Genomic DNA, 12,556 nt, shown 5'->3' on the forward strand with positions numbered 1-12,556 from the left:
TTGTACATTCTCCCCATGTCTGCATGGTTTCCTCCTGGTGTTCCAGTTTCCTCCCACAGTCCAAAGATGTATGGATAGATGGATTGGCCATGCTAAATTGCCCCTTAGTGTTCAGGGATGTACAGGTTACGTTATGAGGTTACGGGGGTAGGGAGGTGTGGTTCAGCGAGTGGATTTGGGTAGAGTGTTCATTCGAATGTTCGATGCAGACTTGATGGGCTGAATGGCCTCCTTCTGCACTGTAGGGATTCTATGAATTGCTCATACTGATAAATACCATTGCATATACACTGGCCACACATAGCCCTGCAGGGTGAATCATCTATGGATTGCATTGTATTACTTATCAAAGGTCTTGGGCAGTGCTTTCTAAATGTGTGACTTTTACTACCTAAAGCAGTGTTCTTCAAAGTTTGAAGAACATTGACCTAGAGCAGCATTTCCAAGTCGTACACCACCCTGACTCGGACAAATATCATTGCTCTTTCAAAGATGCTGGATCATAATTCTGGAGGTCCTCCCCTAACAACCAGTGGGTGTACCTTCACCAGATGGACTGCAACGTTTCATGGAGAAAGTCCATCAACGCCTTGTCCAAAACAATTAGGAATGGGCAATGAATGCTGGCCTTGCTGGCGCTGCCTGTATCTCAAGATCACATTTTAAAAATATATGCGATTCCCATTCGTACAACTGCACATTCACCACTCACGCATAACATCACTTATATCTTACACACACTTACAACCACATATACACAATCCATATATAAAACTGCTCATACAGTTACCACGCTAGAGCTGCATACATCTTACATGCAAAAACACCATCCATATAAACTGATCACACATACAACCGCATGTACACTACCTACAACTCCCACACATGCGTCATTGCACCTAAATTTGCTTTCTCACTTCCTCAGAATTTAGCATTTGGTCTAAAAAGATTTATTTTCTTACAACACAACTACTAACATTAAATATTTTTGCATTTCAATATAGCAAAAGATAAACAGCAAAGGGTATATAACAAAAATCTAACTAGCTGTGAAATTCTAACTAAAAGCGCTATCGGCTGACCACGGTGAACTGCCATGCTCCAAAAAGTCACTTCCTTTTGCTGTCTGCTCTGTTCATGTCACGCTTTGAAAAAACATTTACCACAATACTCTGCTCCTTCTTAGTCATTTGTCATAAGTTGTCCTCCTGGAAACTCACAGAAATTCACCGGAACATTCTCAATCCGTGAAGATTCACGAGGATACCCTTGTTTGTGAAGAGATTTCCCACAGAACTTCCTTTCTTTAAATAGTGATTTCTCAGAAGATGTGGGGTGCAACACTATCACAACCTCATCATGGAACCCTGCATTATCCTTTGGGGAAACTAAAGAAGCAAGCAGCAAACCAAATCTAGACAATCTGAATCCCGACTCTTAGGGCCGACTGACCCATGTTTTACTGCTGTTCACATGGAACCCTTCTCCAATTCGGCCATAAAAGTTCTCTTTTGAACATTTGTTGCTACGATCTAGATTTGCACGTTTGGCAGCTCCACCCGGGCTTGCCCCCTGAGCTTCTGTGCTAACTGCAGCAGTCCATCTAGTTAGTGGTACCGGAGCAGTTTATATTGGCACTTCATCAGATATATGCTGAATGCTTCGGTACAGACGGTCAGATTTTCCTCTTGACACTCTCATTTATGTGTAAACTCCATGTAATCTCAAGGATCTTGATGATTCTTATTTTTATAGGGTTGAGTATAATGCTATTTCCATATATATATGTTATATTATTATATATATGTTAATATAATTCCCTGCCACAGCCTTAAAATCATAATCCCTCATGCACTTTGCTTCTTATTCATATTAGTTTATCACCTCTTCATGTCTATTTTAAGAAAATACTAGCTTTCTATTGATAATTCACCACTTTGCAATTCCGAAACTTGAAAGATTTAGGGAATGTTTAATTCTCACAATCCTCATTTGTCAGCACAATGTGATTTATCTCATTTGCTATCTGCACTAATTTTAACTCCGAAATATTCTAAAGCGTACCACTTTTCTACAGTAATTAACCAACATATTCTCACATCCAGTTTTCCACAGTTTCAGATCCATCCACAACTTCAGCTACAGACGTTTTATTATAACAGTTACTTGCTCTCAGGACCTACATTGACTCATCATCTTTGGATTTTTGTGCCAACTACACTACAATGTAGAAATTGGTATACATATTGTATTATATGTGTCTGGTGCAGTAACGGTTTTAAATGCCTAGGTTAGGGCATGTATATATCTTCTGCAACAATATACTTTTTTAAATCCTGGTTTTAAAGACAGACACTGTGCCTATAAAATGGTGCAATTTTAAATCATGCTTATCTTTAAAAGGAGAGGGTTTTGTTATGATTTCTGGGGAGTAGATAATGAAAGACATTGGGCATAATTATCCACCTCGCGACACCGCAAAGGCGAACCGCGATAACAAGGATTGCACCTCGCGTCGGTGTGCAAAACCGGCATTTGCATGTATTTAAATGCGATTAGTGGGTTGGACATAGTATGCTCTGCCCTTCTACAAAGCTCTGCTCCTCTCCGGTGAAGGTCTCGTGGGCATGAATTACTACAAGTATTTACAAATGTGGACAGGGCACCACGGCTATGGAGGGGGAGTGGGAGGCGAAAAAAACACTGAAAATACGTTGAAAACTCTCGGGTTTGCTCGGAGATGGCTGCCTGGGCCAGGGGCAGTAGTGGGTAGTGACTTGGTGCCAAGTCCATGGACTTGGGATGTCCCCTCGGGATCGGAGTGGCCTGGCTCAGACCACTATTGCTCCAGCTTGCCTTCTAAACACACCCCTTTGGTATTACTTAGAGGCTCCTGGCTGCTCATACTGTTGAGTGCTGCCTGTGCCTTTTAAATGCTCAGAAGGCCTCTGGTCATCTGGGAGCCCACCCAGGTAGCCACTCTGGACACTCTCACATCCTTGTTGTATCATCAAGGGCCAAGATCAATTAGGATCCCTCTAGGTGTTGGCACTTTTCAGATGTACTGCCCTATTTCAGAGAAAGCAGGGGATCAGCAGAGCTCACCCCAACCAGATGACACCTGCACCGCAGCTATGGAACCCCCTCTGCTCCTCTCTGCTTCTCTGCCCCTCTCAGGGCAGAGGATTCACCAATGACCCCCACCCCTCCAGAGCACCAGCTGTCTCCTCCTGGTGAGGCTGGCAGTGCTGACTGCCTCTGCCACCATCTCTCAGGCAGTGTTCAGGAGAGCAGGTTTGAGTCTGCAGCCCACCCTGAGGAAGAGGATGTCCCTCCACTCCTCACTGACATGGAGCTTTGCGCCTAACCTCGGACTGCTGACCTCAGGGGGCCAGATCTTCTCTGAACCATGCTGGTGGCTCCAGTGAGTGTGTGGTAAGTGAAGCGCTTAAAAACTGCTGCAGCTGTCAGGCTCTTTGGCGCTAACTCCAGCCCCAGTGGTTAGAACGCTCGTTGGGCTAGGAATTGCTCGGAATTTGCGCCAGCAAAGTGCTGGCCCATGTCCTGAATTACTTCAAAATAGCGCCCCCAACAAGAATGCGAACAGCATGCAATTCAGTCCCGGTGTCAACACTTTCTCCCAGGAGAATTTCACCCATTGAGTTTAAGCTTAAGCAATTAGGTCATTTGATTTGAGTGTGGGATTGATGATGTAGTAATGGAAGGAGCCAGGTCTGTACCAGCTCTCTCGCAGTCAGTTTAAATTTGGCTGTGAACAAAACAGCAGCTTCTGCAAAAGGCTGTCAGGTTTTTTCCTGACAGGATCTCTCTCTCGGCAAGCAGTCTTTTGGAGGAATTATTTATCCAGAGGCTGGCAAGTAATTGGGTGTTTGCTAACTTTATTTAAAAGTGGGTTTTGATCTGTATGGGTTTTGCGTGATTGGTGAGAAAGAAGGTAGCAGTTAGGAGTTAAAGTATTTCATTTAATTGTTAACTGGTAATTGCAAGCTATATTTCTGTGATGTTAAGATAGTATAATACTGTGTTAATAATAAAGCCAGTTTTAATATCCCACATCCCTATTTTTGCATGGAATCACTCCTGGAGCCAAGTATTCTTTCCTCATCGTAAAAGTGATTGGGGTTCCTGTCCAGTATCCTAGCAAATGTAGGTGTCTGGTCCAGGATTGTAACAAAAGAGGTTACCTACTGGCGGCATGTGGCGCCGTGGATAGCACTGGGACTGCGGCGCTGAGGACCCTGGTTCGAATCCCGGCCCTGGGTCACTGTCCATGTAGAGTTTGCAAATTCTCCCCATGTCTGCGTGGGTTTCAACCCCACAACTCAAATATGTGCAGGTTAGGTGGATTGGCCACACTAAATTGCCCCTTAATTGGAAAAAAAAAAATTGGGTACTCTAAATTTATAAAAAGAGGTTACCTACTAACAAACTCTCTCAAAATTATCATGTTAAATCTATTTCTGCATCTTTAGTCGATCTGATTCTATACCTGTGTCCAACCCACTAATCACATTTAAATACATGCAAATGCCGGTTTTGCACACCGGCGCAAGGCATAAACCACTTAGTTTAGTTGGTAGACGGCCAGTGTGCAGATCAGATTAATGCCAACAGCCTGGAGTTTGATCCTTGTTTGGGCTGAGGTAGACCCATGGCCTGCCTTCTCGCTCTACCCGTGTAAAAAAAAGTCAGGATTTTATAGCCGTGGCTTGATGAATAAGGGCCAGGGACCTGATGTTGGGAAGAGAACTCAGGCAGATATATACGTAAGGCTCTTCAGAGACATGTGTAAACCCCAGTGTTAGGCTTATCTTTTGGACTGTAATAACTAGTGCGAAAGCACTGCAATTAGAATTACTCCCAAACAGCCTCAGTAATGCAGAATCTGCTAGTGTACATATCCTCCAGTTACCTTGTGCTTGAGCGATTTGTCAGTAGTGGCAAAGACAATTGCAGCAGAAGCATCCCAGCCATTTGTGATCCAAGCCTTTGTGCCATTTAAAATCCAATGGTCATCTTCTAGTCTGGCAGTGGTGGAGGCTGCACCGGCATCACTTCCGTTTCCTGAAAAGCACAGACGACCAGTACTGAAAGAATATGTCAACCTTGACTGGCAGTCAACAACATAAAATAACTTTCAAACACATAAAAACAGTGTGTAGTAAGCATTATTTTTTAAAAATATTTTTATTGAGACAAAATTTTCATTATATCACAAACAACAACCACCCAAACCTCCCAATCCTCCCCTATCCCTCCCTAACAGCTGACGGTAACCAGCTCCCTGAAAGAAGAGACAATAGGCTGCCACCTTGAATAGAACCCTTCCACCGACCTCCTCATGGTATACTTGATCTTCTCCAGCTGCAAAAGTTCTATCAGGTCCCCCAACCATGCTGAGGCCTTAGGCATCAAGGATCTCCACCCAAGCAGAATCCACCTCCAGGCTATTAGAGAGGTGAAGGCTAGAGGGCATCTGCCCTCGACCCCATCTGCAGAACCGGCGAGTCTGAAACTCCAAACATTCCCACCAACGGGCAAGGCTGAATGCACCAAATCCCTGACATCGTATTAAAAAAGGAGACCCAGAAACTCACGAGCTTGGAGTCAAGACCAAAATATGAGCATGTGATTCGCTGGTCCCCGAGAGCACCGCTCATACCTATCCTCCACCCTGGAAACAACTCACTCATACATGCCCTGTGCACCACCTTGAATTGGATCAGGCTTAACCTCGCACATAAGAATGTGAAGTTGACCCTGTGAAGAGCCTCACTCCACATTCAACCCTCAAAGACCAAACCCAGCTCACCCTCCCACTTCCTCTTTACTTCCTCCAACAAAGTCTGCTCCGTCACCAACATTTGTCCATAGACATCAGAAATCTTACCCCCCCATCCTCCCCAACTCGGCCACGGACAGGATCCTGTCCTGAAGCGAAGACGATGGTACCAGGGGAAATGAAGAAAGCTGCGTAAACGTTATTAAGCATTAACAAGTTTGCAGACTTGAAATAATCCTGGTATCACTGAATTCTTCATCAGCCTTTTATCCTACTTTTTTGAACTTAAGTGTTGACTTGCACTGTGGTCCTTCGTCTTTCTTTAATCATTCTCAGTTTTAAAAAAAGCTTGCATTTATTTTTGAGCAGGATCCTAGCGCAGTTTTCAGATATCATATTTTTTTGAAAATTTGGAATATATTTGAAAGATCTCCATCATATCTCCTCCGAGTTTATGCTTTGCTAGAGTAAAAGCACAGCTCCATTTCCAGCCAACGCCATGCATGCTCAGAGCGTGTTAGTCTATGACTTAATTTGGAGTGCCTGAGTAGGCAGTAGCCAGGATCAAAGATGGGGCTGCTGAAATCAACACAGCAGGGCAATGGAATGTGACAGGCACTGTGAAATTGTATCAATTTGTACTCATCCATTATGGGCCATTTAAATTATAGCATGCATAAAGGAAAGACATAGATTTAAGGCACAACGCTGCATGCTCCCCCCTCATGGTTACCAGCAGTCTGGAATGAATTACTGCTGCTTGTAATCAGAATTCATATGGCTAGTTAGCTTGAAAAAAGTGCATGTTTACAAGGAATAATTGCAGAGTTGCCTATGGAATAAGGAGTGATAGTAAATCATTAGGTTTCACTGTGAAAACTGTCTGCTATCCATAAGACCTGGACGAAGCGTATGGTGGTTTGACCAGGAAGAGGAGGGAGGGGATGGGAGTGAGGAGGAGTGGATGGGAGAGGGAGAATGTGAAAGAGAGCAGTAGTGTGTGAGTGCGATAGTGTGGGAGTATGTGAGTGAGAATCAGGCTTGCTCCAAAACTCATGATTGTTACTCATCCTCATCCCCACACACCCACACATTCTCTCTCTCACACACCCACACTCTCATATACACATCCATTCGCTCTGACGGGCCCATGCTCTGCCTTATCCCACCCCTCTCCCACATTTCTCCAGCCTCAGGTGGGCCTCAATAAGCCTGTCAACAGCAAATGTGGGGAGAAAACAGTCTGTGATTGTACGAGGAACTCCACAGCAGCACCTTTCAAATCCAAATCTACTGTTCCTCACTGCATCTCGGACTGCTTGGTAGGTCAGACAGAGAGGTCAAGGTAAGCTAGATTGTTCAACCAGCCTGATTTACAGCCTCTATGCATCAATGCTCGGTCTTAGATTGTGACCTACCTGGTTCACTCAGACCAAAGCAGCCAACTTTATTTCCATCCGTGAATGGGGTTATCCACTTGTGCTTTTGTTCTTCTGAACCAAATTTCAAAATTGGACCCAGATACAATGACTGGAAAAGGAAGAGAAAATTGTGACTATTTCTTGTATTTTTATCAAATAATATAAACAAAGTCGCACAGCATTATACAAGGAGGGAAAATATCAATCTGGTGGGACTGACACATGCTGAACTATTTACTAATTTTATAATACTTTACAAACTAGGAAAACAAACCCAGAATTGGCCTCCACATTTTCCTTGGATAGGATTCCCTAGATATCACGGGACTTGATACCTTACCTAAATATCAGCAGGATTGTTCAAATTCGGGAGACATTGCAGACTCACCAGCTGCCCACGTATGTATTTCCAGCAGAGATCAAAAAGTATTTAGAAGCCAGAGCTCTAACTTATTTTACCCTCTTCCACAGTAGAGGGTGAAGAGGGTCTTCTTGGAGCGGGGCAGAGATGGGGGGGGCTGGCGTTGCCCAATCTCTCGGGGTACTACTGGGCGGCCAACGTGTCGATGGTGCGCAAGTGGGTGATGGAGGGGGAGGGGGCAGCATGGAAACGGATGGACAGAGCGTCCTGTGGGGATACAAGCCTGGGGGCCCTGGTAACGGCGCCGTGGCCGCTCCCTCCCACGAGGTATACCACGAGTCCGGTGGTGGCGGCTACCCTCAAGATTTGGGGGCAGTGGAGGCGACATAGGGGAGAAGTGGGGGGCTCGATGGAGGCTCCGTTAAGGGGGAACCCCATAGGTTCGTCCCGGGGAACATGGATGGGGGATTTCAGGGATGGTACAGAGCGGGCATTAGACAGCTGAGGGACCTGTTTATCGACGGAAGGTTTGCGAGCCTGGGGGAGTTGGAGGAGAAATTTGGGCTCCTTCCGGGAAACATGTTTAGATATCTGCAGGTAAAGGCATTTGCTAGACGGCAGGTGGAGGGATTCCCTGCGCTCCCCGCGAGGGGGTGAGTGACAGGGTGCTTTCAGGGGTCTGGGTCGGGGAGTAGAAGATATCCGATATCTACAGGCTCATGCAGGAGGTGGAAGAGGCGTCAGTAGAGGAGCTGAAAACGAAGTGGGAGGGGGAACTGGGGGAACAGATCGAAGACGGGACATGGGCTGATGCCCTGGAGAGGGTAAATTCTTCCTCCTCGTGTGCGCGGCTTAGCCTCATTCAATTCAAGGTACTGCATAGGGCCCACATGACTGGGACGAGGATAAGTAGGTTTTTGGGGGTGAAGATAGGTGTGTCAGGTGCTCGGGGAGTCCAGTGAACCATGCCCATATGGTCTGGGCATGCCCGGCACTGGAGGAGTTCTGGAAGGGGGTGGCGAGGACGGTGTCAAGGGTGGTGGGATCCAGGGTCAAGCCAGGATGGGGACTCGCGATCTTTGGGGTTGGAGTAGAGCCGGGAGTGCAGGAGGCTATGTTTGTTTATTTTATTTAAATTTGATTTATTTAATTTTAATTTATGGTAAAGTTTTCTTGTTGGGGTGGGGGGTGGGGGGAGTGTGATACATGTGATGTTACGGTTTGGGGGGATTTGTGGGTGTTATGGGGCAGTCAGTTGCATATTATTACTTGTTATATTTTTATATTTTCTGTAAAAAATTCCAATAAAAATTTTTTTTTTTTTTTAAAAAGAGCGAAATACTCCGTCATCATAATCTCCGACCACGCTCCACACCATATGGATGTGAGGTTGGAGACGTGCTGCACCCAAAGGCCCACATGGAGGTTGGATATGGCCCTCCTAACCAATAAGGCTTTCTGAAAGAAAATATTACAGGCCATAGACGAGTATATTACTAATAACCAGAATGGTGCGGTCTCACCCTCACGTTCTGGGAGGCGCTGAAGGCTGGGGTGAAATTATAGTTTACTAAGCACGGAGAGATGGGAAGAGAGGGTGGCTAGGCAACAACTAATTGACTCCATACTGGAAGTAGACCAGCGATACTCCGAGGCCCCGACATAGAGATCCTGGAGAAGAGGAAAAAACTACAGATGGACTTGACCTGCTCTCCACGAGGAAAGCAGTGCACCAACTCCACCAGGCACCGGGGACCCAATACGAACGCGGAGACAGGGCCAGTCGCCTGCTGGCTCACCAGCTGAGAAAACAGGCTGCCACGAGGGAAATAGAATCATAGAATTTGCAGTGCAGAAGGAGGCCATGTGGCCCATCGAGTCTACCTGGCCCTTGGAAAGAGCACCACACCTCCACCCTATACCTGTAACCCAACCTAACCTTTTGGACACTAAGGGGCAATTTAGCATGGCCAATCTACCTAACCTGCATATCCTTGGACCGTGGAAGCCCAGATTAGGGACAGCAAAGGCAAACTAGTAGTAGAGCCAGAAAAGGTCAACAAGGCATTCGAGGCCTTCTACCGGGGCTGTAACCTCCTGAACCTCCAGCAGGGGACTTGATGATGAAGCAGTTCCTTGATGGACTGGAGATGCCAGTCGTGGGGCAGGATAGGAAACGGGGCCTGGAAGCACCACTAGAACTGGGAGAGATCATGGAGAGTATAAACTCCATGCAGGCGGGGAAGGAGCCGGGACCTGATGGTTTCCCGGCGGACTTCTACAAAATATTCGCAACAGCTCTGGCCCCACACCTGCGGGAGATATTCACAGACTCGCTGGCGAGGGAGAGCCTGCCGCCTATGTTAGCACAAGCCTCAATCTCACTGATACCTAAGAAAGACAAAAATCCAACAGAATCTGGTTCCTACAGACCCATCTCGTTGCTAAACGCACGGAACCCAACCATGTCCAATGCGAAAATACTGGCCAAGATCCTAGCCAAAAGGCTGGAGGACTGCCTACCAGAGGTGGTAGCAGAAGACCAGACAGGCTTTGTCAAGGGTAGACAGCTAACATCGAACATCAGGCACCTGCTGAACGTGATCATGACCCCATAAGGAGAGAGAACACCAGAGGTGATCGTCTCCCTGGACGCAGAAAAGGCCTTTGACAGAGTCGAATGGAAATACCTCCGCGAGGTACTGGAGCGGTTCAGGCTTGGAACAGGGTTCACTGCCTGTTAAAACGATCCCACAGCAAACATACAGGCAACACCACCAGCTCTATGTACTTCCAGGTGTACAGAGGCATAAGGTAGGGATGCCCACTGTCCCCGCTACTGTTCGCCCTGGCAATTGAACTACTCGCAATCGCGCTAAGGACGGCAAAAAACTGAAAAGGGATCCGGTGAGGAGACAGAGGGCACAAAGTCTTGCTCTACGGGGATGACCTGCTCCGCTACATCTCAGACCAGCGAAGTAGCATGGATGAATTATGGCACTCTTGAAAGAGGTTGGCGGCTTCGTGGGCCACAAACTTAACCTGAGGAAAAGCAAGATCTTCCCGGTTAACCCACAGAGGGGAGGGGCAGAGCTGGAGGGGTTGCCTCTTAAACAGCCCCGACTCAAATACCGCTACCTGAAATGAATGAAATCAAAATCATTTATTGTCACAAGTAGACTTCAAATGAAGTTACTGTGAAAAGCCCCTAGTCGCCACATTCCGGCGCCTGTTCAGGGAAGCTGGTACGGGAATTGAACCGTGCTGCTGGCCTGCCTTGGTCTGCTTTCAAAGCTAGCGATTTAGCCCTGTGCTAAACCAGCCCCTTAAACTCGCTCAAGACTGGACAGGAATCCACAAGTGGAACCTGACCAGCCTGGCGGAGGAAGTAAAAAAGGACCTGCAGAGATGGAACACACTCCCACTCTCCCTGGCGGGGAGGGTGCAGACGATCAAAATGAACGTACTGCCCAGGTTCCCCAAGGTCTTTTCAAATTACTAGACAAACTGCTTTGGTATTTGTGTGTTGCGGGAAGAATGCAAGGATCCCAAAGACAGTACTGCAGAGAAAAACATCCGGGGCGGCCTAGCCCTCCCAAACCTGCAATAATACCACTGGGCAGTGACCACAGAGAGGGTAAAGGGGCAAATAAAGGGGCAATATTCCGAGTGGGTGCTTATGGAGGAGAGCTCCTGAAGAGGGACCTCCCTAGCCATGGCGGCACTCCCATCCCCACCTAATAAATATTCAACGAGACCAGCCGTGGTAGCAACACTCCAGTCGTAGAACCAACTGCGATAGCATTTCAGGTTAACCGAAATGTCCGACAAGGCTCCCATCTGCAACAACCACAGGTTCACGCCGGTGACTATGGATGCCACCTTCAAGAGGTGGAGACAGGACGGGGGGACGCTGTGTTTTACACCATCAATAGGTTAACAACGATCGAAGAGCTGACAGAAAGATTCCAGCTGATGGGGGGAAACGAACTTTGGTATTTATAACTCAAAAACCTCCTACGAAGGGAAACAAGGACGTAGCCACGACCACCACGCCATTCACTGCAAGAGGACCTGCTTTACGCAGACATCTTAGGGAAGGGGAACTGTGGTGACATGTACGGGCGACTACTAAGGGACACACAACAGGACGAGATGAGGGAGAAGTGAGAGGAAGACTTGGGGTTTGAAATAAAATAGGGTGGGCAAAGCACTGCACAGGGTCAGCTCCACCTCCACATGCGCAAGGCTAAGCCTAATGCAGTAAAAGAGCCACTTAACTAGAACCCGAATAAGCAGGTTCTTCCCAGAGGTGGAGGACAGATGTGAACGGTGCCAAGGAGGCCCGGTCAACCACGGCCAAATGTTCTGGTCTTGTCCCAGACTTGCTGGGTTTTGGGCAGCCTTCTTCGAGGCAATGTCCAAAGTGGTGGGGATGAGGGTAGAGCCATGCCCAAGAGTGGCAGTCTTTGGGGACTCAGAACAGCCATATCTTTTCATGGGGAGCAGGGCCGGTATGGCAGTGCTGTCATGAGGTTTCTCAGCACTTCCACAATGGAACTGATAGGCTCCAAGCTCTGAATGATGCCCACCACCACCACGGTGGAGCTCGTCTCCTATCATGGCCTTAAGCAGGGGGCTCTTTCCAAGAGCCAGTGCAGACACAATGGGCCAAATGGTTATCTGATAGGCCTGTCAATGCATCAAATATCTCAGTGTGTATTGCCATCCATATTTTTCTGTAGTCTCTCTGAGCAAGGTCATCATCTGAGTCACTTGCAGCAGAGCCCGCACGCCATGCTCACCCTCCAGAGATTACACAAATGAGCTGTCCCCTGCAGGCCTCTTGTGCCCGGTGACTCATCACATGCTGATCCTGACCCTAAAATCACCTCTAAACTTCACGCAATGACAACTATGAGATTATGGCTGTCACATGACAGTCCCTCCTGTTCATTCTTGTGAGGTTGT

The 12,556-nt window shown here is 47.1% G+C and overlaps 1 protein-coding gene across 2 annotated transcripts in view; it reads right to left on the reverse strand.

Annotated features, from left to right (window-relative positions):
* The window catches only part of acads (acyl-CoA dehydrogenase short chain), a 239,708-nt gene that overhangs the window by 172,113 nt on the left and 55,039 nt on the right, over positions 1 to 12,556 (reverse strand). For both annotated transcript variants that reach the window (XM_038791606.1, XM_038791616.1), the window contains exons 4-5: positions 7,222 to 7,333; positions 4,934 to 5,085 (exon numbers count right to left, since the gene is read on the reverse strand). In XM_038791606.1, coding sequence (XP_038647534.1) covers positions 4,934 to 5,085; positions 7,222 to 7,333 — 264 coding nt within the window. The remainder of the gene's footprint in view (positions 1 to 4,933; positions 5,086 to 7,221; positions 7,334 to 12,556) is intronic.

Source organism: Scyliorhinus canicula, chromosome 1, assembly GCF_902713615.1.
Source record: "Scyliorhinus canicula chromosome 1, sScyCan1.1, whole genome shotgun sequence".
Classification (NCBI taxonomy): Eukaryota; Metazoa; Chordata; class Chondrichthyes; order Carcharhiniformes; family Scyliorhinidae; genus Scyliorhinus; species Scyliorhinus canicula.